Below are 23,949 nucleotides of genomic sequence, written 5' to 3'. Positions count from 1 at the left end.
GCAACATAAGCAAGTGATACTGTAATGCTAATATACCAGTGAATGTGAGAAGAACCTTTTTACAATTAATGAAATGAAAATACATTACAGACACCGTGAGTTTATGATTTCATCTGCCTGCAACTGCATATGCTCATCACAGCCTTCCAATCTGTCCATCAGGCACTTTGCCATCAATGCACTCCCTCCAATGGCCACTGTGTATCAGGCTTTTATTAATCTAATAGAATAGTCATATTCATATAGTGTGGACTAATCTATGGTTCCATCCAATGATGAACGTCGCCCAACACATATCCTTCTGCGTAGATTTCAGCACCACGGACAGCTGCTCTCACTCTTTCCCTGCACTGCTCTGTGAAATTGGCATTCCGAAGCAATCACTGAAGTTTTTGATGAGTATATATATATGCCTCTGCAAAGTTCTGATGTGACACATTTACCCACCAAATGCTCGCAGGCACAGTAAAACACACACCTGAGGCCAAATCCATATTTCCTCTTGGAAGAAAATAATTACAGCCCTGACAGGCTCATCTGACCCTCATATCACACTATCATCCCTGCAGTTCCTTATCTGGTTTGATATTTGACTTAGCTTGTGCGGCGTGCAGGTGAAGCCGCCCCACACTGAGTCACCGCTGCAGCGATGATGACCTGCACACCATCCTCCACTGAAAGCTCTAATAACTGTAGCCCAGCAGCCGCTGAAAAGGATCTGCAATATAAACCTCGTGATCAGCGGGTCAGCTGGGACTCGTGTCCGGGGCCTTGTCTGATGAATGAATCATCTCCTCTCGTCTGTCTCTTAAAACGCACTGCGTCCAAAGGCTGTGTTGCGAGGGACGTCAGACTCAGAGAGTGGAGGGGAAGACGCAGACACGCAGCTGTCAGGAATCTACGAAGAAACCTCTTCAGGGAGAAAAGAAAGGATTCACTGTAAGAAGGCTCTTTTTAAGATGAGTCGTCGCTCTTTATTTCAAGCAAACAGAGGAGTTTACATTTTACACTGTTCCCTGGCTGCTTCTTCCTCTGTCTCTCATTTCACTTAATGTTTTTTTATCAGGACGCTATCGTAATTTCAGATTGTTCCTTGTTAGCAGAGTGATTTAGTATTTGCCCTCGGTAGCAGCTTCCTATGAGCACATTGTTAATGCGTGAGTGCAGCACTGGATGCTTGTGTCAGTCTCTGCTACGTGTGCATATTGTTACGAAGCCCGGTTTGCAGTTTCCCACTTCTTGGCTCCAGTTTCTGACTACCTCTAGTGTTCAGCTGCAGCTGAATTCTTTGAATAGCTCCTACGTGCGTTTGCTGATTATGTTTTTGGTGCAGAAACAGCAACAAGTATCACTGAGCGAACAGAAGGCACACTGGGACAATGTAGCATCATTATAATATGAAAATATATCTTGCAGTGTTTTTGGGCACATTGACGGCTTGGTTTCATTGACATTGACAGTATGTCACAGTGAGTCATCGCTATTCAAACCTATGCTGCTGTTCCGCAATTAATACAGGATTACACATCTTAATCGCTGGCTTTGGAGCTTCGACTTCCTGTATCTTGGGTGAATTCACATTCATATTCCTCCAACTAAATGACGATCAACTTCTGATGCTGCTTTTCTCCCACAATAGTTTCCACGAGTCGACTAATCCTGGGTTTTCTCTGCTAAGGCGTGCCGACATATTATCAAAGGTTAAGCTACCTCGCCGGCGCCGAGGGCGCCTGCAGAATTAAAATTTCAGTTCAAGTTGTGCGAGGGAGTTAATGAGAACTGAGGGATTATCGGAGTTATTGGTGGTGATCAGGTCAATTGGATGCTGGCCGAGCATCGTTGATGGCGTGGGGGAAAATGGAGCTGGAAGCCGGGCCAAGCAGACGCTCGGGTTATGAGTCGCGCTAATACCCGGAAAGGTCACGCTGAGCGACACCTTCCAGCGTTAAGCCTGGAACGCGAGCGTTCGTCTTCCTTCACAGCCATAATCTGTCGGATTCATCTTCCCAGCGCCGCCGTGATCTCCCACCCACGCAACCTTCAGCCCCACTAAAGCCACCTACGACAACAAGAGGGCAAAGAGGCACCTGTGTCACATTTGTCAGATGTAATGCTTCTCCCCTGTATTTATCTGACTTAAAGGGACAATCTCGCGGTGTGTGTAACAGCAGGGAAATCAATGAAAACTGTGAACGTCCACGACTTTCTATTATTTTCCATCACCTGAGGAGGAACAGTATGTCAAGGATTTATTATGGTGTTAGGATTACAATGCTAAAGCAATTTGGTCAACTCCAGCAGTAAATTGGCTTGTCACATAAGATAGCATTGCCGGGATGAATGGAAAATGCCAGGGCACACATTAAATTATGAATGATGGGAATTATATTAACATTTAAATGAGACGGTCATGGTCCAGTGGGATTACAAGTTTTCCCTGTTTATGGTGTGGAATGATGTATCGCAATGAAAGCTGAAATAAATTCTGGTGCGGTATTACATTACGCTGCTCGTTCCTTACACAACAGCAGTTCTGAATGTGCTCCTGATTAAACTGATGTGGTGCCTAATCACCGCGATTGGCCGCTTAATAAGCGGCGTGGCGCCATTTACGAAGGGGAGGACGGAGCCGAGCTGCAGCACGGAGCTTCCACAAGTTTGCATCTTTGTTCATTGCGTGTATCGGCTCCGTGCATGAGGAATGTCGTCATGCAAGGAGTTCAGTGTTGCTCTGAACTCTCAGCTCCTGCAGCAGCAGCAGCTATAAGCAATCACAGCAAAGCATGTCCGGAGGGGACTGAGGAGGAAAATGAAAGCAGCAACTACAGGCAATGACCTTTGCAGACTCCAGACATGATAAATGTCAAAGGTTTCCTGTTTTTAATTTGTCAGAGTTTCCAGAGAAGCCTGACCTATGCCTACTTTCAGCCAAAGCATTCCCATCACAGTAGTCGCTGAAGCGGCACCTCAGAACCTATTACTACCCGCCTTTGCTGAGACTGAGGCTGTCAAAGCTACAAATTAGCCCATTTGCAACCTTCCATAATGCGCCGTAGCAAAGAACAGCATGTTTTTTCTCAGGGAGGAGCGGCGCCAAGGACCTTAAAGCGCTGCAAATGTGACATATTGCACACAAGCCACAAAGCATACATCCACATTTGGCAGGCGTCACTTTTGTGCTGTTGTGCCATCTATTACGCCTTGCTGGCAGATCTTGACCTCAGTTTGTAGGAGAAAAAGAGCAGTATCATGAAATAGAAGCTGGACTGGAGGTTATTAAAGTACACACATCATTAAATGCCTTCACTCTGACTCATCAGTATGAACTTACTGCTGATGTTGGAGTCTGTTGGAGTCAGATCTGTTCCGATACCACACGAACACACAGACAGGACTGTCTGAATCCACTGAACATGTCCCCTGTGCTTTCACAGTGATGTCACCAAAGGAGTTATATTCACTTCTCGTTGTTATTTTGCCGCTTTCTTTTGGAACAGGAAAACATGCAAAGAAAATATTTATGAAAGTTTAAAGCAGCAAAACAAGCCCAAAGGTTTAAAACGAGGTTGCTCTGACAGAAAAACACACGGGGATGCAGACATCAGGCTCAGCTGTCACTTCTGTGAATACGTTCTGGCGACTTGGTAGCAGAGAATGAAGGGCTGTGGTGAAGGTGACATACAAGCACAGGGCCACAGAGATGCATTAGCATTCAGTTAGAGCCCTGTTTCAGGCCACGCAGTGCACTGAGTCTGTGCTTTCTTCTCTCCACCAGACCTGGAGGGCAGCGACTGTCTGTTCACCTGCAGCATCCTCACATGTTTGGTGCTTTGCTTCTGAGCACAGGCTCAGGTTATGAATCGCTGCTGCAGCTGGAAGCTTATGGGCGCCTCGGGAAGAGACAGCTGTGAGGTTGGCGAGAGGGAACTTATTGATTAGAGCACAGCAGTTTGAACCAAGACAGACAGTGAATTATTACTGTTGAACAGAATTTTTTACATTTCATTACAATCTATTTAATTGATTCAATTTAAGATTCTATGTTTTTTGTGCTTATGTATTTAAAGATTGATGAATTCCTGGGGGACGTTGCAGCAGCAGCAGGAATATATGAGAATGTGATGCCGATTAAAGCTGTTCTAACAGAGATTCATGTGTACGATTGTTTCCTACCAGTGACAGACGGTGAGTTTCAGAGGATTAAACACTGATTTCTGAGCTGCAGTAGATGCAGGAGCAAAGGGTTCTTCCCACTCCTCACTCTGTTTGTTCTTCTCTCAGAGAACTTGATCAATGAACAGAAGCTAATCTTAAAAAAAATGTCGATTTTACATTAGAGTCCATTTTCTGTAATGGACTTTTCTTTTCCTGCCTCTCGTGCTGTGTTTCAAGTGAGCAGGGTCGTATTTTCAGGCACTTACTTGAATGAGCGGCTTTGCCTTTTCATTGTAAGTCTGAAGGAAAGGCAGCCGCCACGTTTGTCGTGTCTCACAAACAAGGCATCAATTATAAAGCCTTTATCAGACACTAAAAGTTTGAATGTCATAGAGCTTTTGTGTGAGCGGTCAAAGAAGAGTGACAGCATGAAAACTCCCCCCGTGTGGAAGGAGCCAGAGCTCTTCAACATGCAGGCAGCCTGCACCACGCTGACCTTCATCCCACATCCAGAACCTGCCTCCCCTCCGAGGCCCGATGTGCTGCTGGCTTGGACGTTTTCCAAGGTCAGATGGAGCACCTGGGTCCTGTGGGGAGGCGATGAGGTGATGTGTCCAATGCCCTCTGCTGTTAATGAGAGGATCTTGAAGGACCACAGGGGGCTGGAGGAGAGGTGGAGGGAGAAGGTGAGGTGAGAGGGTCTCACTCCGTCCACCTGCCAGTGTGTGTGTGTGTGTGTGTGTGTGTGTGTGTGTGTGTGTGTGTGTGTGTGTGTGTGTGTGTGTGTGTGTGTGTGTGTGTGCGTGTGTGTGTGTGTGTGTGTGTCCTCTCCTTCCTCTTCCTCTGTTCCACACCGGTGAGATGCTTTCAATAAAAACTGGAGGACTGAAGATCACTGCTGTGTAAATATCCCTAAGAGCAAACCTGCTCAAAATGGTGTCAAATCCTAGGGACTCAGACAGATACAGGAGGTTCAGGTGACGTTCCTGCTGTAGCTGTTGCATCTGTATAGTGTTAAAGCAATGGTTCACCACCATCTCTGTGAAGCCTGTGAAGTCTAACCTGTAGCGACAGACCTTCCCACCTAAAAGGTCTTCGTCATGTTATTATATGACTAACGTCAGTGGTGCAGGTGGTTTGGTTCTGCAGGTTGAGGAGAACGGCCCATTAAACAACACTGAGTCATTTATCGTCTGTTCAAATCCTTAACAGCTGTTGTGTTTGTTGGTCCTATTAGTGTTATGTTAGTTATGTTTTTGTCCTGGAATAAAGTAGCTCCTCGGTGTTCAGTGAGTTTGTCTGGGAATAAGCTGCAAAAATGCTTTGATGCATTTTAGAATTCGTGGTGTCAGGGACCAATTAGGACGAAGTGTAACTCCAGCTGTGCAGTCAGAGTTAGTCTGAAACAGTGGGAGGCAACAGGTCAAAATAAACCTTGTCCTCGTGAAGGTAAAATCATTTAAGTCACTCATTAAACATCTCCACTCATTTGCTAAATGTTGATGTTTGTATAATTATGCCTCATGAAGTCTAAGCCATGAACATCTGCAACTGAAGTGAATCGAGTGATCAGTTGATTGCAGGGTTTTTGTTGTTGCTGTGTAACTTAGCAAAGTAACATTTTCCCTTGTTGAGCTGTTGCTGTAGGGTTTAAAGGAGAGCATCCACAGATGGAGGCTTCTACCCCTTAGCTGTAATACCATAAACAACCAACAGGTGGTAGCGTCTCCTCCTCCTGCTTCTTACTGCTTCAAGGTGCACTTGGGCTCAAGGCCAATACTTTGGAAGTCAACCCAAAAGTTCCACAGTGAGCTGGATGTTCATTCTGTGATTTAAGGGGGGGGGGTGTTTGATTTGTGAGTCTGTCCGTTTCAGAGCGTGGAAAACGAGTCCTCCTCGGCCTCTGAACTCAGCGCGGCTGCGTTTGGTAACTACTCTGACAACAGCTGTAGGATGTGCACGCGGTCCATCAGATGCACTATTCAGCCGTGAGCGGGTGAAAGCAGAGGCAGGTTCTATGGGATCAGCTCACTCAGCCACTCCCTGCTCCAGCACCTCGTCTTCCACGGCCCCATTATTACTCGCTGCTGCGTCTGGATTCACTATGCAGCAGCAGCAGAGGGAAGTATGTGGACTCCGTCCTCATACATGTTGTTACAGACTTTAATTTTAGCTCCAAGTGTCATTTCCCCCACTTTACGTGCGAGTGGAGCAGCGGTCGTATGAGATATGTGGCTGTTATGTCAGCGTGTTGAAAGAGGCGTGTTGCTCTGAGGCACAGATTGCGATCGGCTGCTGTTTAATGGCAGCGTTGAGACGTCCTGCAGCTTTTAGGGCTTTTGTGAGACTTCCCTCCACACACACACACACACACACACACACACACACACACACACACACACACACATACTGACGTTAATTAATGCCCCAAACTGCACGAGCAGAATAAACAGCGTCCCATTCTGAACGGTTTTACTGGAGGAAATGGGAAGGTGAAGGCTGCTGAGGCTTTTACTAAGACACACTTAGTAAAAGCTTAAGAACCGCCCTGAAGGGAAAGAAGGAGGGCACGGCGCTCACGCCCTCGGCGCACGGCGCTGAAGCCGCGGCTTGCTCCATCTTGTCTGAATTCCACAGCCAACTACAGGGAAGTGGCTCATGGAAAATTCCACCTTTGCGGAGAAGACACAAAGTAGGAATGTAGTTTCTGCGAATGTATAAATCCAGCAAACGTTTGGGGACGAGCTGTTGTTCTGTGTAAAACATGAACATTGGAACGTTTTGGAAGATTAATATTAAACTAAGATTAAAGAGCAGATGTCTCTCATGTCTGAACAGTAAATATGAGGCTACAGCCACTGAGCTGAGTTTAGTTCAACCATGGGAAGAAGGGGAAACTCATTTACTGGGCCTCGGTGCAGATGCAGGCGCGGCCGCGTCCCGCTCTGTTCGCTGAGCGGCCCAGGCCTCGTTCTGCTCTTATTCCTGGAGTTTCATTTAACTTTCACACCCTCGGTCTGAGCTGCATCGTGTTGCTGCCTTTTAACCACAATCATTTAGAGAGATTAACATCAGGGCGCTGGGCTTATCCATTCACACAGCGCTGAGGATGAATCATCCTCCCTCAGGGACGCTGGATGGGCTCATCAAAGCAGAAATCTCAGCAAACTGACGTGTCGCTGAACCTCTTTCTTCCTTGATATACATTTACTTCTTTCCTGAAATGTATCTTTCATTTTACTGATTTTGATCTCGCTAAGACTACTTGAATGGAGATAGGACAGAACCAACCACCCCTGAGTAATAAATGATGAGATGCACATTGAGGCTGGTGCCTGGTTCACGTCAGGGCAGGTTCGACTGCGGTTCTCTGCCCGTTCGTGCTGTTTTCCTCCACAAACTCGGCGACCCGACCTTTTCTCTTCCACTCCTTACGCGGCTCTGTTTCATTACACTGGTATCTTCTGCTCGGTAGGAAGCACCACATCTTGAATGTCTTTCAAGTCTCAACACAGCGGTGCGTGTCTTACCTGGAGTTGCAGCAGGCTGCTGCCCCGGGGCCCAGAGCCGGAACCCCACCCCCACTCGCTCCTCATGTCCTCACCGACACTAGAAAAATGCATCTACTTTGGAGATTTAACCATTTTACAAGATTTCTGACCTATGCATTATCATTCACTCACTCAAGCGCCTTCTGTTTATACTTTATTACTACTAATACCCTACTTCCAGTTCTACCTATGTGTATTTTCCCCAACCGGTCGAGGCAGATGGCCTCCTGTGCATGAACCGTTAAATATCAGATTTACAGGTGTTGAATCCATAATAATAACAATAATAATGTGCGTGAATCAAGAAGCATTTGTGTGTTCGTTGAGAACTTTCACCTGCACTGTGTGAATTCTCGTCCAACCATCCTGCGCCTTCCCTTCATGCAGCGCAGCATTCCAGGCGAGTTGGAACACGACCGCGTGCGCTCGCAGTCCGACGGAATCAGTTAAACTGGGTGGATGCGCAGCAGGCCTGTAACTCTAAACTGCAAAAGCTAAAATAAAGCTCGTGTTAAAGCCCAGTCTGCGGGTTGAGTGTAGAGAACGGAGTGCTCCCATAATTTCAATATATTTTCTTTATTTGAGTAATGCACCAATAGCTTCTGAGATGGATTTTTCCATAGTCGTGCACTAAATGAGTAGATTTCCACTTCTATGACTGTTCATCAGTAGCTTCAGACAAACAGGGAATAAATCCTTTAAACAACATGCCCAAAGAAAAAGCTCTTTGAAGGAAAGGCAAAGACGGTATCAGCAGACTTTAAAAGGGCTTAAATCGTCTGTCATTTCCATAAAATTGGGGTTTTTGAAACCACCGCGGGATGTGTCTTCTATTGAAAGATTTCACCGCAGTAATAAGGTTTCCAATCGCTGCCGTCAGTCACAAAGACATCAGTAAAGGTTTATTGGGATTAAAGACAAAGTTATAGTTTGGTCCAGGAAGTAACGTTGAAGGTTAATGGATTGAACATAGAAGCTCTGTGTTGTTGGACCACGTTTTCTTACGCTGGTTGTCAAACTGTTCCTGCTCAACAAAACACTGGAAGTTGCACACAGCCATTGTCGTGTTTCAGATTGGGGTGTTTGTGTAATTTCTGCATGGGAGGAGGTAGCTTTGGTTTAACGTGGGGGCCCTGCGTGGAACAAGGCTATATTAGGGTGTGCGCTGGCTTTGAGGCAGGAGGGGGCGGTTCACCTGCGCCGCTGCTTCGCTATTGGTGGACGGGGGCGACAAAAATGCCCGAACCTGCAGCAGGTAAACAGACTGACATCAGGCAGAGGGTGGAACAGCTGGAGGGATTTACTGCTGATGACTCCGGAGCTTCTTCACACCAAGAACTGTAAACCTTCAGCAGCTTAATTTCTTTCTTTATTTTTTCAACAGGCTTTTTTGTGTGTTGTTTACTTTGTGTACGTACGAGTAACATTTGCAGCTTTGCTTCTTTTCAGTTCCAGTATTTTGGGATATTCTTACATCCAGTTTCACAAATCGTGAGTTGTCAAACAGGTGAGTTGAAGGTGGCAGTTGAACACAACACAGAATGAACTTGTGCAGCTGTAGGTTCTGGGCTTCTTTGGGTTTTGCTTTCAGTCGACGGCGACTGATGGACCGATGGGAGACGAGGGCAGGTCCCGTCTTGTGTGGGGAGAGGCCGCGGTCACGCCCTTCACGCGCAGCGGGAGCCAGGCCCGCGAGCAGCCATGGAACCTGTTTATCGTGTCTCTGCTCCCTGCGTTCACGCATCTGCTGCTTCTTTGCCACCAGAACGCGAGCGAATGGCATCCACCAGCAGCTCCACCGAACCATCCGTGTATTTTATCCTTCATTCCACCGGAGTCTGTGTAAACTGCCAATCAGATTTCAGTGGTTTGAAGAGTAAGACACATGGAACTTGTCGTCTGGGGAGCGGAGAACAAAAGCATGGAACCGTCGCCGAGGCGCTTGCAGCTGTTACAATAAAGATAAACGCTGTGGCCTCACAGGGAACTTCAAGCTGACGGTGAACAGTTGCACAAGCACAGAGACGGCGGCTCGTCCTCCGCCGGACCTGCACCGTGACAGCAGACAAATTGTGCTGATTGCACTTTAGAGTTACTGCAGGATCACAGAGCGCTGGCAGCCCCAATTTATGTCTTTCAGCCTGTCACTCACTGAGGTTGTTGCGTCCCCACACTGTCTCTCTGCCCTTGCTTCAACGAGACACGGCAATTACATAATGACTTCTGAATTCCCACGTTTCCCCGTCCACAGCCGCCGCCGAGGCAGAGCTAAGTGTCCTTGAAATCCCTTCGTCTTATAAAGGGACAAGTAGAAGTCAGGTATATGTCAGCATTGCACTGAACTAGTACAATTAATCTTAGTTTGTGATGAAGCAGTTGTCTGTGACACGGTTTGTCTGTCTCAGGCCTGGATATTTACTAGACTCTACTCACAGACTAAAAGGGACTAAATAGGCAGCTGGGAGCCACTTGACATCATCTATAATTGTTCCCACCAGTTAAAATGAGGGAACATAACCCTGCAAAAACACAAAGCAGCACAGCACCACATAAATGGAGACGAGAACAGAGAGGATTGACCAACAGGTAGTTATTATACTTTCATCCATTTCACGTAGTGAAAGAATCGTTTTCCCCTCAAGTGTCAGTTATTTTACATGACTGAAAATCGGTCTCGTGTTTATATTCATACAGTATCAGAAGCAGCAACATTATAAAGAATAGAAGAAGAGTCTGTCCTCGACTCCTCTGTTCTTAGAACATCATTTTCAGTGCTTCATAAAGACAGAGGGACCCGAGCACGACTCAGACCTCGCGCGTTCCGGCGCCCGTCACGACTCCGCTCCTCCGCAGCCGATCCTTCGGCCTCAGGCTCGAGGCGGACTCTCCTGAGCCCACTTCCTGTGCGCCGCACACCTCAGGCTGCCGCTCACCTTCCTGTTAGAGGCGATGATGAGCAGAGGGCTCACGGCCGCGTAGAGCGTGGAGAAGAACACGCGCAGGTCGGTGACCAGCGAGGAGCTCATGGTCCTCCTCACCGTGAGCATGTACACGGTGAGCCCGCTGTCCACGCCGTAGAAGACCACGTACAAGGTCACGAGCGCCACCACCGATTTGGCCGCTCGCTGCTCGGCCGCGCCGCCGCCGCCGCCGGTGCCGGTGCCGCCGCCGCGGAGTCCCTTCACTCTCTGGCTGTTTTTGTAAAGAAAGAGCAGGATGATCACACTGGTCACAGTCATGAGGGCCATGGGCACCGCATCTCTGGTCACCTGCGCCCCCGTGTTCACGTCTTTGGACAGCTTCGAGGGGAAGAGCAAGTAACAGAACTGTAAATTGTAGCCATTGCCTATCTGGGAGGAGTCGTTGTGTTTGGCAACGCAGAACAGAATGGACTCCAAGCTCATGCAAATGTTGAACACCCACAGAAAGAGGAACACCAGACCCAAGTAGCGAGCGGCCGCCGCGCGGACGGAGAGCCAGCGCGAGCCGGGGGGGGCCACGCTCAGGCACTGGTAGGCGCTGAGCACCAGGGTGAGCCAGATGGAGAAGGCGCGGAAGGTCCGGTACGTGAAAACCACCGCCTTGCAGCTGGCGTCGCCGAAGATGCCCTCCGCGCCAAAGGAGGCCACGGTCACCAGCAGACAGCGGACGCCCACCACCAGCAGGTTGCTGCAGGCCAGGTGCAGGAGGATGGCGTCGGGCGGCAGCAGCCGGCGCCGCCGGTGCAGCAGCAGCAGCAGAGCCAGGACCACGGCGGCGTTGCCCGGGACGCCCACCACAGTGAGGGACAGGTAGAGGAGGCCGCGGGTGAGGTCCTCCGACGACATCCCTGCTGCGACAGAGACGACCGTGAACTACAGTCATGGACATCATGCAGAAATAGACAAGGCCTGCGTGCGATGCAATACCCAGCATTCCCGGCGATACCAGACAGAAAGCTTGAGCTGCCAAAGGCTCGAAGTGGATCTCGTCTCTGAAGCAGCTGAGTTGTTTGTGTTCTTATACTTGCAAACAGGTTGTTGGATCTGCTTTGCATGGTCCGTTGACTCCTCATCCCTCAGCCTCTAATTACTTGAGATCAATACAGATGACTGCGTCTGTCGTCTCCACGGGCTTCAGACAGACACAATAACACAGAGGAAGCTGTGTTTGGGGGAAACAAAGATCCAACACGCAGAGAAAAACACAGAGGCGATGGCCTAACCAACGCCACAGCATCCTCCAGTGGAGGGAGACGAAAGTAAAAGCCAGAAGGTGCCTCACTTAGTCTCTAATCATAGGTCACAGATGACTGAATACGCAACAAATTATTTATATAGATGTATTTTATATTTTATATTTTATTGTATTTGGAGTGAGTTTTGTCAGACAGGCAGATGACAGAATGCAAACAGTCGTGCTAAACTAAAACATTAACAGTCTGTCTGAATCTCTGAGCTGTGTGTAAATCCTATTTCTCATATGTGTTTCCTTTGTCTCACAAACAGACAAATAAACTCAAGTTGTGAGAAGGTCACGGGTTTGTCTCCATCCCCTTGAAAGCGAATAAGAAGTGGGATCCCGTCTGTATCAGTGAGAGGCTGCTAAACCGAAAGCTTCTTAAACTACAGTTTTGCTGTGGGACAGATTTAACTGACAGAAATGAGAACTGAACGTTCCCTCGTCCTCAGCTCGAGACGTTGCTCTGTCCTCACTTAAAAGAGCAAAAGGTTGAAAAGTGAGGCGTCTCTGAACTTCAGGTGTATTTAAACATCCAACCTAAAACATCAGGGGTTTATTTTGTAAACGCTTACAGTGGATTTTTGGCAAACTAGAGCAAAAAACATGACCAGTTATTATTACACACAAATGAGTTCATGTTAAAGCATAAACATATTCCTTCTAGTGTTTTACAACTGCTGGAAGGTGATGTCATGTCATAGAGCCTCTCCAGCCCAGGTTCTCTATATCTTATTTAAAGACATGTTTTAAATAAGAGTTAATTTGTGTTAAAATGTTATATAATGTACAGAACCACTAGCAGGTTTCTTTCTCAGCTTTAATACCAAATAGTTCACTGCAGCACATCTATAGCATCCATGCAAAAAAAAGCCTGAACATTAAAGTGTCTTAAAGGCTTTTTGGCAGAACTCTGCTGAGAAGCCTCTTCTTTTTCATCTGCTTCTAATTGTTTTTATGTTATTGTTATTTTTCTTATGGAGTTTATCATGATGTCATATGAAAGAACCTGCATTAAATGTGAATGTTAATCCAAGGGTGTTAATGTAATGGAATCAATTTATGTTAAGTTACTAATTAAATGAGCGTCATGGGAAAAAATCAATTTACATCATTATCAGACACAAAAACAAAAACAACTTGCTTTTAAAAACTGGGAGTGCAGCGCGGCGCACATGATTAAATCCCCTGAAACAGACAGGCTTGAACTTGCCATTTTAATTAGCTATCTGAACATGTAAACACGTTAAAAACATCCAGGGAAATAACACGTCTTATGATGCTTTATTCCAAAGGCCTCTCTCAGGAGGAAACGGGCTTTTTAAGGAGCGCACGCTGCTCCTTCACGCAAACCCAGGACGCAGTAAGATGGAGTTGGACAATAGATTAGATTTGCAGTTTACAGTAGCGCTTTGGTTGCAGCATATGTCGGCACTGAGACTCACAAACATGAATTAATAATGGCTGGTCGTCCCCATGCCCCCAATTAGTACAGACGTGATTTTACACAACTAATTGCCTTCTCCTCTGTGTCTTTTAACATGTTCCCAGGACATGAAGGAGGGAAGGTGCATGCACTGGAGCACCAGCTGAGCCTGTAAAAGCCTCTTGATGGCTCATTCAAGGCATCATCAGGCTGCTTCTGCATCAACAGTAACCGCACACTGTTGTCTCCACGGGGGTTGTTTAACTCTATTTTGCAACGCTGCAGGGACGCAGCATTATAATATTTCAGGAGATTGGCCGTGTTGTCTTTTCTTCCTCAAAGAAACTGAAACTGATGAAGAAATTAACAACAGGAAAATGCAACAAAGGCCAGAATTCATATACTGTATGTGTTGCAGGCAAATAACTAAAATAACACGTCCCAGATCTGAATGAATGAAATGTTCTTAATAAATACTTTACTGTTTTCATAGTTGAATGTGCTGACAACAAAATCACACAAATTATCAATAGAAATCAAACTTTTTAACCTATTGAGATCTGGATTTCGAGTCAGACCCAAGTGGAAAAACACAGTCTGATCCAACTTTGATGTAATGTCCTTAAAACAAGTCCAAATGAGGCTCCGTAGTGTGTGTGGCCTCCACGTGCCTGTATGAGCTCCCTACAATGCCTGGACCTCCTGATGAAGTGGTCTCCTGATCTCCTGGATCTCCTCCCAAACCCGGACTAAAGCGTCCGCCAACTCCTGGACAGTCTGTGGTGCAACGTGGCGTTGGATGGAGCGAGATACGACATATCAGATGTCTGTTGGATTCAGGTCTGGGGACCGGGCGGGCCGGTCCACAGCATCAATGCTCTCACAGGGGGTCTGAGGAGCTCATCCCGGTACCTAATGGCAGTCAGGCTGCCTCTGGCGAGCACATGGAGGGGTGTGCAGCCCTCCAGGACGTTCTCCATGGCATCTGCATCACAGACTCTGTCATGTCTGTCACATTCTCAGTGAACCTGCCTTCATCTATGAAGGCAGGTTCATGGTGCACGGAGTTTGGCTGTGACCAAAACCCCCACATGTGCTCGTCGGGCCCTCAAACCACCATCATGGAGTCTGACCGTTTGAGCAGACACATGCACTCACTCAGTGTTGCTTCCTACAGTAAGTGGGCAGTTTGATTTCACAGAAGTGTGATTGACTGGGAGTTACATTGTGTTGTTTAAGTGCACAATGCAGAGTCTTGGACAGCTTCAAGATTCAATGTTTATTATTTGTCACATACAATGTAAGAAGTACAGTTTGCAGTGAAATGTGAGGCAGGAACACTCCAGAGACTGTGCAGAATGAAAATGAATACACTAAATAAACAGAGAAAGATAAAAATAGAATAAAATAAAATACAGGTAGATAAATACCCTCGATTCACTATAAAGCCGATTTGCGGACAGAAACATTCTCTGGTTTGGAACATGCTACAATATGGTCAACATTTAGTCACATTTACTTAGGAACTGTAGAAAAGTCTTCACTGCATTTAAATTCCAGCTATAGTTATTACTTTGAAATCAGACAAATGATAAATATGTTTTAAAACATTATCAGCATATAAATTATAGTGTTACAGGTTAAAGGAAATTCAACTTAAATATGAATTGGAAGAAGAGTTAAATCCACTTTTTGCAGTTTAAACTTTAAAGTAATGCAGAGGACAGTAAGTATAATTCAATGATTTATTGTATGTACTCATTCTGACCAGACCATATATGCTTTAGGAAAATTTAGTTCTAATCAGTTCTTTGTTCTGTGCAAACATAGAACTTACCAGCAGGAGACAAAGATAAACCTACTGTAACTGGTTCCTTGAACTTAGTCAAAGTGAACATGCAACAGAGCATCCTCCAGTGGGACTGTGGTCCCCTGCTGCGCTTCCCCTCTGAGACCCCCTCAGATTTAGTTTGCTGCTCCAACTGTGGGCTGAACACTGCAATCTGAGCCAATGAAAGTCAGGCGGCATTGATTATTATAAATTGTAATTACACGGGCTGTTGAACAGTCAGCTCACCACAGCTTTACAACCTTCTGAAACTTCAGGTGAGCCTAATTTTCAGTGAAGTCCAGCATTCCTGAAACCAATTTGAAAGATGTTTGCTGTGTGCACTTAATTTACAACATTTGTGTATCTGTGTCCATGTGTGCTGGTGCAGGCCTGTGTGCCATGGATCTGTGTGTGACCATCAAAGGGGTCTCCTTCCTCTTGCAAACAGGTCTGGGGGTACTGGGGAACGCGGCGGTCCTGCTGGCGTACGCCAACATCCTTCTCACTGAAACCAAGCTCCTTCCTGTGGACGTGATTCTGTGTCACTTGGCCTTCGCCAACCTGATGCTGCTACTGACGCGCTGCGTCCCCCAGACGATGACTGTGTTCGGGATGACGGAGCTGCTGAATGACGCCGGCTGTAAGGTGGTGATCTACGCCTACCGGATCAGCCGCGCTCTGTCAGTCTGCATCACCTGCATGCTCAGTGTGTTCCAGGCAGTGACCATTGCTCCCACTGGGCCCCATTTAGCCCGGCTGAAGCCTGCGCTCCCCTCCCTGGTCCTCCCAACCTTTGCCGGACTGTGGATCCTCAACATGGCCATATGCATTGCAGCTCCGTTCTTCTCTATGGCGCCGCGCAACGGCACCGTCCCTGCCTTCACCCTTAACCTGGGCTTCTGTCACGTGGACTTCAGGGACAACCTGTCCTACGTGATAAATGGGGTGGCTGTGTCTGGCAGAGACTTCGCCTTCGTCGCCCTCATGCTGGGCTCCAGTGGTTACATCCTGCTGCTTCTCCATCGCCACAGTCGCAAAGTGAGGCAGATCCGCCGCGCTCAGAGTGGTGGATCGGAGACCAGGGCTGCCAAAATCGTGGTCACGCTAGTCATTCTGTATGTGGTCTTCTTTGGGATCGATAACGTGATCTGGATCTACATGCTGACAGTGGAAAAGGTGTCGCTGGTCGTTGCTGATATGAGAGTGTTCTTCTCCTCTTGCTACGCGTCTATCAGCCCCTACTTCATCATGTCATCCAACAAGAAGGTCAAGGCCAAGATTGTGTGTGCAGCTGAGCAAAGCCAACTGTCTGCAGACAGCCAGCGGCCGGATGACAAATGACTCCATCTCTGTCACCGGCAACAGTTGACAGCTTGAGCTTTTTAGATCGCACAATTTCGAGCACTTGTGCACAAATGATTGTTATTTAGTTAAGCAATGAACCCAGTAGAAAATAGTACCAGAGCATGGGGTCTTTCAAGAGTCTTCTGTGTACATCTCATATACAGCAAATATATAATATAAAGGTCTCTATATAGTTGAAAAACACGTTTGTATTCATTTTTGTTATAAATACATTTGCATCATTTTATAACATGATTATTTGAAGCAAATATTCAAAGTGTTCCCTTGGATGTTATATAATAATATAATTAATAATTTGAATTTCAATTTAAAAATCTAGTCAAATGTTGGCTTTTTAAGCAGTTAGTTAAGCAGTTAACATTTACACCGGTGCTGTAGTTTCAGTAAGTTTGTTTTTTGTTTCGTTTTTGCTTTTTACAAAAGCACCAGGCTGGGATTGAAAATGTAAACTTGCTTTATTCAATTGTTAAGTTTTTCTGACACGCCAAACAGTTCGGACAACTCTGTATTGACCCTGAGTAATACGTTTGTTATCATGTCCATTGTACCGGCCCAGTTCGCTGATTGGCTAAAGTCTTAGCATTATTTCCTGAGTGAAGTCTCGTAGGCAACATTTCCCAGCTAATACAAAGAGTCTCTTTTTCTTTTATTTAAATTGCGCATAGTTCTTTTCGTTATTTTCGGGGTGACCTGGGTTGTTGTGTGACTGTGTTTTACTTATAACAAATGATTGTGGGTCTCTTTGGGAAAAACAACGCAGTTCCACCTGACAGTTTCCAACCAGGGAACCAAAGTCAAAAAACAAACACAACAAACCCCGGAAAAGAGAAGCGGAAAACGAGCCGAAATGTTGCAAGCGAAGCGAGATTAGAGAAGTGGATATGGAATATATGGAATAAGCAGATTCGTAAATATGTGCGTGTGCACGAAAGGAAAGGCTTTAAAGCGACAGCGCCATGTTAGTAGCGTCGAGCAGCGCCAGTTGACGTGACGTAGCTGCGGGGTCAGGTTGTAGCTTGACAGCGAGACTTCAACGGGCCAGAACGTGCAGGCAAAGCGTCGAAAGGCCGGCGGTGATGATCGCTCAGCGTCTCTCCCAGCTTGCTTCCAATCTACTTCTACTCTTCAGTTTCAGGTAAGTTGTGCTACTTACTGAAGGTCGTTTAGCTTCTGTTAGCTAGCGGCGGGCTGCATTCACACAGAAGTTTAACAGATGATCGACAACTTTACTCACTTACCGTTATGCTTCACTGCTAAGTTTAATGGTACTTGTGGTTTCGTGCTTGTGCACAGTAGTTCCCTAAAGTTCTCTCTTTTCAGTGAACAGATGCGGGTCGATGCCCAGCCTGTGCCCTCTCCCCCCCTGCGCTCCCTGTGAAATGCCCTGAGTGCACTGGATCCAGCGTCAGGCGATGATGGCGACTATATCCTGGTACCAGGAGAAGGTGCGACCAGCATCACAGTCTTTCACACATGTAGTACAAATATAAACCCTTAGACTTCATGTTACATTTTGTGATGTCAAAGTGCATTATAACATGCAATCACAGCATGTTAATTCATAGCATGAATTAATTGATTCTCAATGGATTGTAAATGTTTGGGGTCTTTTTTCCTGTAGATTGGGGCCTATGATCAACAAGTCTGGGAGAAATCTCTGGCCAAGGCTGATCTAAATGTAAGAATAGTCCTGTCTGTTTTTGTACTTGAATTGCTGCTTTATTAATGTAATGGTTGCCTTTAATTTAGGATTTGGACAGCAAACCAAAGAAGTCGTGTCACATCAAGCCAGACCTGATCGATGTTGACCTGGTTAGAGGTGAGCGTCAGTGAGCTGTAGTCTTTTTAATCTGTTAAGCACATTATAGTAAATATTACAGATAAAACGTTGTTTGCTTGTACATGAATCCATATAAGCTGCACTCATACTGCCTACAGGCCTGGTTGTCTCTGTTAAACCCTCTCACTAGATGTTTGTTACATGGTTACTTCTAGTTTTAATCAGCTGCATTGGTCTCATTTGTATCCCCAGGATCCACATTCAGCAAAGCCAAACCAGAGAGTCCCTGGACAGCTCTGACCCGTAAAGGTCTGGTCAGAGTGTTACTCTTTCCATTCTTCTTCCACTGGTGGATCCAGGTGACCTCCAAATCCATCTCCTCATGCATCCTGGTGCTATACTTCATGCAAGGTGAGTTGGCCGTTTGCATTTCATTTCTCATGTTGTCGCTAACAGATTGTAAAATCGTTAAAAAAAAGTATAAACTGATGAAATTTGTCAAGGTTAACTTAAATAATGACAAGGACCCAAGTACCAGACCACACAAGTTTTGAGCTATTTTAAAATGCATTTTTGATGATTCATGATCCATTATGATCCTCTAAAAATGACAGTTGCCTGAAATGTTTTTGCTTGCCATGGAAACCTGGATCTCATTTTGACATATGGTAAACTATGTTCAGGAATAAACCTGTTCAGAATCAGTACAGTGTGACAAACATCAGTCAGCTTGTCCTGCTGCCTAAGTTCTAGACTCACATTTACTGTACCACAGTTTGCTCTCTGCTACTTGGAACAATAAATGTGTTACCCATCACACCTGTGCAACACAGAAAGGGCTCATTAGTAAGCATGAATTCCCTTATAATGTCTCCCCTAAGAGACCGTTTTGTTTGCTGTTGCCAAATGTTTTGCTCCCCTCAGTGGCAGCAGTGCTGCTGTACTCAGAGGTCCCTGGGGCAAGTGCCAGTGAGGTGTTTGGGCCCATGTGTCTCATGCTGCTGCTGGGAACCGTGCACTGCCAGATTGTGTCGACTGAGTCCAGCCGGTGGCCCTCGGGCAGTCCAGCTGCCAGCAGCCCTGTGCGCAGAAGGAGGTAGGTTTACCTCATTGACATGCCGGACTCATTTTGCTGCACTAACACATTCTCACCGCTTGATTTATGCATGAACTTAAACATTATACACATATCAAGATCAGGTTTGTTTGTCTCCTATTTGACTGTTGTTTTTATTGTCTGCTTCAGGCCAAGGAAGGTCAGAGGCCTGAAGAAGCCTGAAGAAAAGAGTGATAGCAGGGACACTGAGCAGCTGGAGCCCTGGCAGTCTGAGGAAAATCAGCATATATACAGAACCAAGGAGAGGAGGGTGCGTCTTGTTTGTTTTTATCAGCAAACTTTTTTCTGCCACTTGTGGGAATCGTCTTCTCAGCAGTAAAACAAAATGGTTACTAAATACAGGTTGGCTGGAATTTACTGTAAACAAAGTATTTGAGCTGAATAGTGTTGATGTATAAATTCTGTATTTATTTATAATTTGCCTTAAAGGTTTTCTTATCAGCTGTGTCAATATATAATAAGATATTTGTGAACTTATTTCTATCAGTATTAGCACAATATAAAGTAAATGTTCAGTATTATCAGTGACCTTCTCTGAGTCTTACTAGAGTTTATATTAAATATTTAATAATTTATTAACAGACCTGACTTTAGTACTTAGTTCGTTAAACCTTTACTTTGCAGGTTTCTAAATTCTTGATGTTTTGCCACATCAGGGTTTTGGGGCATCTGATGAGCTCTCCAGTGAGGAAGAGGAGGAAGTACAACTCATGGAAGTAAATCATCCACCACCAAATCAAGAGGGACACCACTACAAAACTGCTGCACCAGTTTCTTCTGTTAGGAAGAGAAAGTCTACCCCCAAACCAACACTAAGACCTCAGGTAATAATGTCTGCTAATGAAACTGGAGTCAGAAGATCGATACAGCAATTTATTCAGTTGTTGGGAAGATGTGCACATAGTGCAGAGATTTGTTATCATATATAAAATATTTAGGATTGAATAAGGTTGATGTGGTTTGATTCGAGAACAGGAAGGAAGCACAACTTCCATCGTGGCGAAGCGTCTCAGGCAGAGTGTGGGCTCTCGTCCAGCCTCTGACACGGACGACACAATGTGGGAAGAGCTTCTCCAAGGCCCCGACTCTGCCTCCACAGGCAGCAGCGACAGTGACAGGAATGGGAGGTTCAAGATGACGCTGCCACAAACCTCTAATCTGAGCAGTGACGATGAGAGCCTACAGCAAGGAATCACTGGAGTAAGATAGAAGTCCTTCTTAATCTGGATTCACAAATGGAAATTAAATTAGTACTAGCTGTTTTAAACAGTGAATGTTTTGCTTGATTGATGTGTGACTAAGAACATCCTCTGTATAGCTTAGTTGTTTTATTGTTTTTAAGAACATGTTATCTGTTGTGTTGCGTTTTAGAGTCAGCTGTCTTGGCTTCAGGCCTGTCACCCATCTAAGGACCGTGTCAGCGCCATAATATGGGAACAGGGCGAGTGTAAAAAAGCAGACATGTCGGTGTTGGAGATTAGCGGGATTATCCTCACACGGGTACATTTTCCTCTGCCTGCTAATATAAATTCTTTGTGTAAATACCTCCTGGAGGCTTAAGCCATAGACTTCTCGCGGCCTCACAGTCCTGTGTTTACACATACCTGTTTTTTGTTGGTACTTAATGCTGCAGTCCCACTGTTAAATGTTAAAGGTGTAACTGTCAGTGGAGTCGTGTCCTGGCTCCAGTGTCTTACTCCTGACTCTCATTAACAGGTGAAGTTAGTGGAGCAGGGTGTGGGTTACCTCATGCTAAGCGGGCTCATGACCGCCAGCCTTTCTCTGCTGCCCTTTGCCTTCCGCTTGGCTCAGCATCTGGACGTATCGGGCCTCGGCTCCCTGTCCCTGACAGAGCTGCTGGAAATGACGGTCGGGCCTCCTGATGTGCTGGCCTACGCCTTCTTCTTCATCACAACTGTGCAAAGAATCTGCCTCACGGGGCTGTTCTTCTTTATGATGTGTGTGGCTGAGAGAACATACAAACAGGTGCGCTGTCACCCCTTTTACCTTTATACATTATTCTTTTTGTCATGATTTTAAATTAAAAAATAATAGTTAATAAATAAAATAAAGATCTCAGGTTCTACTTGCTGATCGTTGTTGTTGTTGTAGCTGAGTTTTTGAAGCATTGTGTTTTTGGAGCAGACACGTGTCTAGTCTTCCCTCTAGTGGCGCTCAGTGATGTTACACAAACACTTGTTTGCTTATTTGTTTACGAAGCTTTTCATTTTTTTTGTGGGTTTGTCTGCGATTTCCCAACAGAGACTTTTATTCGCCAAGTTCTTCAGTCACCTCACCTCAGCTCGGAAGGCCAAGAAATCTGAGATTCCTCATTTCAGGCTGAAGAAAGTTCAAAACATCAAGATGTGGTTGTCACTACGCTCTTTTCTGAGGGTTTGTACCTTGTGCTTGAACAACCTGCTCTTTGTCTTCTGCATCGTGAAACAACAGCTGAGGGTGGACGCGCTCGGTTTCTAATAACCCTTCACTGACTTGTCTTGCAGAGACGAGGTCCACAGCGCTCTGTTGACGTCATTGTCTCCACCATCTTCCTTTTAGCACTTTCCATTTCATTCATCATTTGTGCACAGGTCAGTGATTAACACTGATAACACAGGTTTGATATCAGTGCTGTGTTGTTGAGTGAAGATAAGCTATAAAGTCAAGTCAGTGTGTTTAATGTCAAGAACATTTCTCACACCACTGCTTCTTGCTGATGTACTATTGTTGCTGCCCGACCTCAGCTGCTTCACAGCCACAAAACATTCCTAGAGTCTATGAATAACTGGGAGCTGATGATGTGGGGCTCGTCCCTTGTCCTCTTCCTGCTGCGATTGGCCACATTAGGTTCAGAGACCAACTGCAAGTACAGCAACTCCTCGGTGCTGCTCACTGAGCAGGTAAGTGACAGCAGGTCATTTATTTACATCATCACTGTCTGTTATTTCAGTGTTTGCACAGAAAACTCTTCTTTGCTTGCAGATCAATTTATATCTTAAGATGGAGAAAAAGCCCAATAAGAAAGAATCACTCAGTATAGTGAACAATGTTTTGAAACTAGCCACTAAGCTAATGAAGGTAAGTTAGTTCTTGTATTTAATGTTCTGTATGTATCTGTGAAGCTCCTCCCCCATTTGACCATTTCCTCTTCTGTTTCTGCTCTTGCAACCACCAGGAGCTGGATACTCCTTTCAGACTGCTTGGTCTGACTGTAAACCCCTTAATCTATAACATCACCAGAGTGGTCATCCTGTCTGCTGTGTCAGCTGTGGTCAGTGACCTGCTCGGCTTCAACATCAGAGTTAGTCTTTTTCATAATTGTTAAAATTAGAACATTACATTGTAAAAATGAACATGGCTGTTTTTTACTTTCTTTGATTAAAGCTGCAAGACCAAACGGGAGATTAAAGCTGCACCTCATCAGTCGTGAACAATGACGCTCATTTTATTTGTTGCCTTTAAGCCTGTGAGACGAGTTGTGTAACGTTGTCCAGGGAACTTTCAGAATTCAGAAGAAACCCAATGCACCATAACAAATCACTTCAGTGGCTCCTAAATGCACATTGAGTCTGGGTGTTAGGGTTGTTAGGAGCCTGTAGAGACAGCTTACCCAGAAGGGCTTTCAAGTGGTTACTGACAGAAGCCTTAAATTACACATACGGTTCACCATAAAGACAGGAAACACTTAGTTCGACATTTGAAGACCTGCACTTTTTCACTTTACAGTTTATAGTAGTCAGGAGTCTGTAACCTTTGCAAAAATGAAAGTCATGATTTTCCTTTTCTCTAATTAAAGTTTCATCCGTTCTGTTTTATTTTCCAGCTGTGGAAAATCAAGCCTTAATGTGAAAATGGCAAACCACTAACAGTCGGACACTGGAGACCAGGAACTTCTCCATCCTCGCGTTCGCAGAGCGTGTGCAAACCTACTGACAGTATCTGCACAGTCTGTGCCTTCCAGCTGAGGCCGTCGGGAGTTTCACCAGTCATTCAAGCCTGACGCGCTCTGGCATTCACAGATACTGTCTGCTCAGCTGCTATCGGCCACGCCACTGACCCAGTGCCTAACATTGGACCGTTGAATGTTCCTCAGTATGTGGTTTAATACAGTGGTGGGCTCATGGTTTCTCTGGTGTCCACACTGTGTATTGCACAGACCTGTAAACAGTAGATGATGATGTACGAACTCAGTATTTTATTACAATAACATCTGTTATTTCTTACAATAACTAAATCAAAATAGATTAGCCAGTTGCATTAAACGAACTCACCTTTGATTTCAGCTTTTTTACTGTTTAAGGAGGAAACATTGTGATTGTGAAATGGGCTTTATTTATTTGGGGTTCTGTCATTAATGCTAATGTTAAGTACCATAAGTAATGGTACCTAGAACTCATGACTTTGACCACTATCAGCCTTTTTGCATTGAGACTCATTGTTGGATAAAACAAGTGTGCAGCGGATGTTTCATTAATAAAAGGTTTCCACACCTGACGCGTCTTCTCG

At 45.5% G+C, this 23,949-nt stretch overlaps 3 protein-coding genes across 18 annotated transcripts in view; 2 read left to right on the top strand and 1 right to left on the bottom strand.

Moving 5' to 3' along the window:
- Window positions 1-16,716, top strand: part of LOC114855320 (olfactory receptor class A-like protein 1) — a 99,576-nt gene extending 82,860 nt beyond the window's left edge. For 12 of the 16 annotated variants that reach the window (XM_041070816.2, XM_055509010.1, XM_055509009.1 and 9 more), the window contains one exon: window positions 13,476-16,716. In XM_041070816.2, coding sequence (XP_040926750.1) covers window positions 15,554-16,522 — 969 coding nt within the window. In that variant the 5' untranslated portion in view covers window positions 13,476-15,553 and the 3' untranslated portion in view covers window positions 16,523-16,716. Of the gene's footprint in view, window positions 1-3,775; window positions 3,913-4,067; window positions 5,590-8,052; window positions 9,047-9,155; window positions 9,214-13,475 lie in introns of those variants that run through there. The other 4 variants (XM_055509011.1, XR_008694744.1, XR_005897704.2 and 1 more) reach the window with 4 other exon arrangements.
- On the bottom strand, window positions 10,574-11,855 carry LOC114855422 (olfactory receptor class A-like protein 1). Its single transcript, XM_029150574.3, has one exon. It carries the CDS (start codon window positions 11,531-11,533, stop codon window positions 10,574-10,576), a length of 960 nt encoding a protein of 319 aa, XP_029006407.1. The 5' UTR covers window positions 11,534-11,855.
- Window positions 16,717-17,261: 545 nt separating the features above from the next.
- On the top strand, window positions 17,262-23,937 carry phtf1 (putative homeodomain transcription factor 1). The gene is made up of 17 exons (XM_029150357.3): window positions 17,262-17,681; window positions 17,867-17,991; window positions 18,168-18,224; window positions 18,296-18,365; window positions 18,579-18,737; window positions 19,251-19,422; window positions 19,573-19,693; window positions 20,100-20,267; window positions 20,419-20,643; window positions 20,815-20,943; window positions 21,160-21,429; window positions 21,706-21,837; window positions 21,948-22,034; window positions 22,188-22,343; window positions 22,426-22,521; window positions 22,619-22,744; window positions 23,267-23,937. The coding sequence occupies exons 2-17, from the start codon at window positions 17,959-17,961 to the stop codon at window positions 23,285-23,287; spliced, it is 2,022 nt and encodes a 673-aa protein (XP_029006190.1). The 5' UTR covers window positions 17,262-17,681; window positions 17,867-17,958; the 3' UTR covers window positions 23,288-23,937.
- Window positions 23,938-23,949: the final 12 nt, after the last annotated feature.

The sequence above is a fragment of the Betta splendens genome, chromosome 5 (genome assembly GCF_900634795.4).
Source record: "Betta splendens chromosome 5, fBetSpl5.4, whole genome shotgun sequence".
Taxonomy (NCBI): Eukaryota; Metazoa; Chordata; class Actinopteri; order Anabantiformes; family Osphronemidae; genus Betta; species Betta splendens.
The sequence above is the reverse complement of the archived record's forward strand: the minus strand, read 5'-3'. Positions and strand labels throughout refer to the sequence as shown.

Bases quoted from the DNA above. Each gene is read 5' to 3' on its own strand.
- LOC114855422 (XM_029150574.3), bottom strand. From the start codon at position 11,533: ATGTCGTCGGAGGACCTCACCCGCGGCCTCCTCTACCTGTCCCTCACT.
- phtf1 (XM_029150357.3), top strand. From the start codon at position 17,959: ATGATGGCGACTATATCCTGGTACCAGGAGAAG. The intron at 20,944-21,159 runs GTACATTTTCCT...TCTCATTAACAG, and splicing joins GCGGGATTATCCTCACACGG to GTGAAGTTAGTGGAGCAGGG. The intron at 21,838-21,947 runs GTTTGTACCTTG...CTTGTCTTGCAG, and splicing joins CACTACGCTCTTTTCTGAGG to AGACGAGGTCCACAGCGCTC.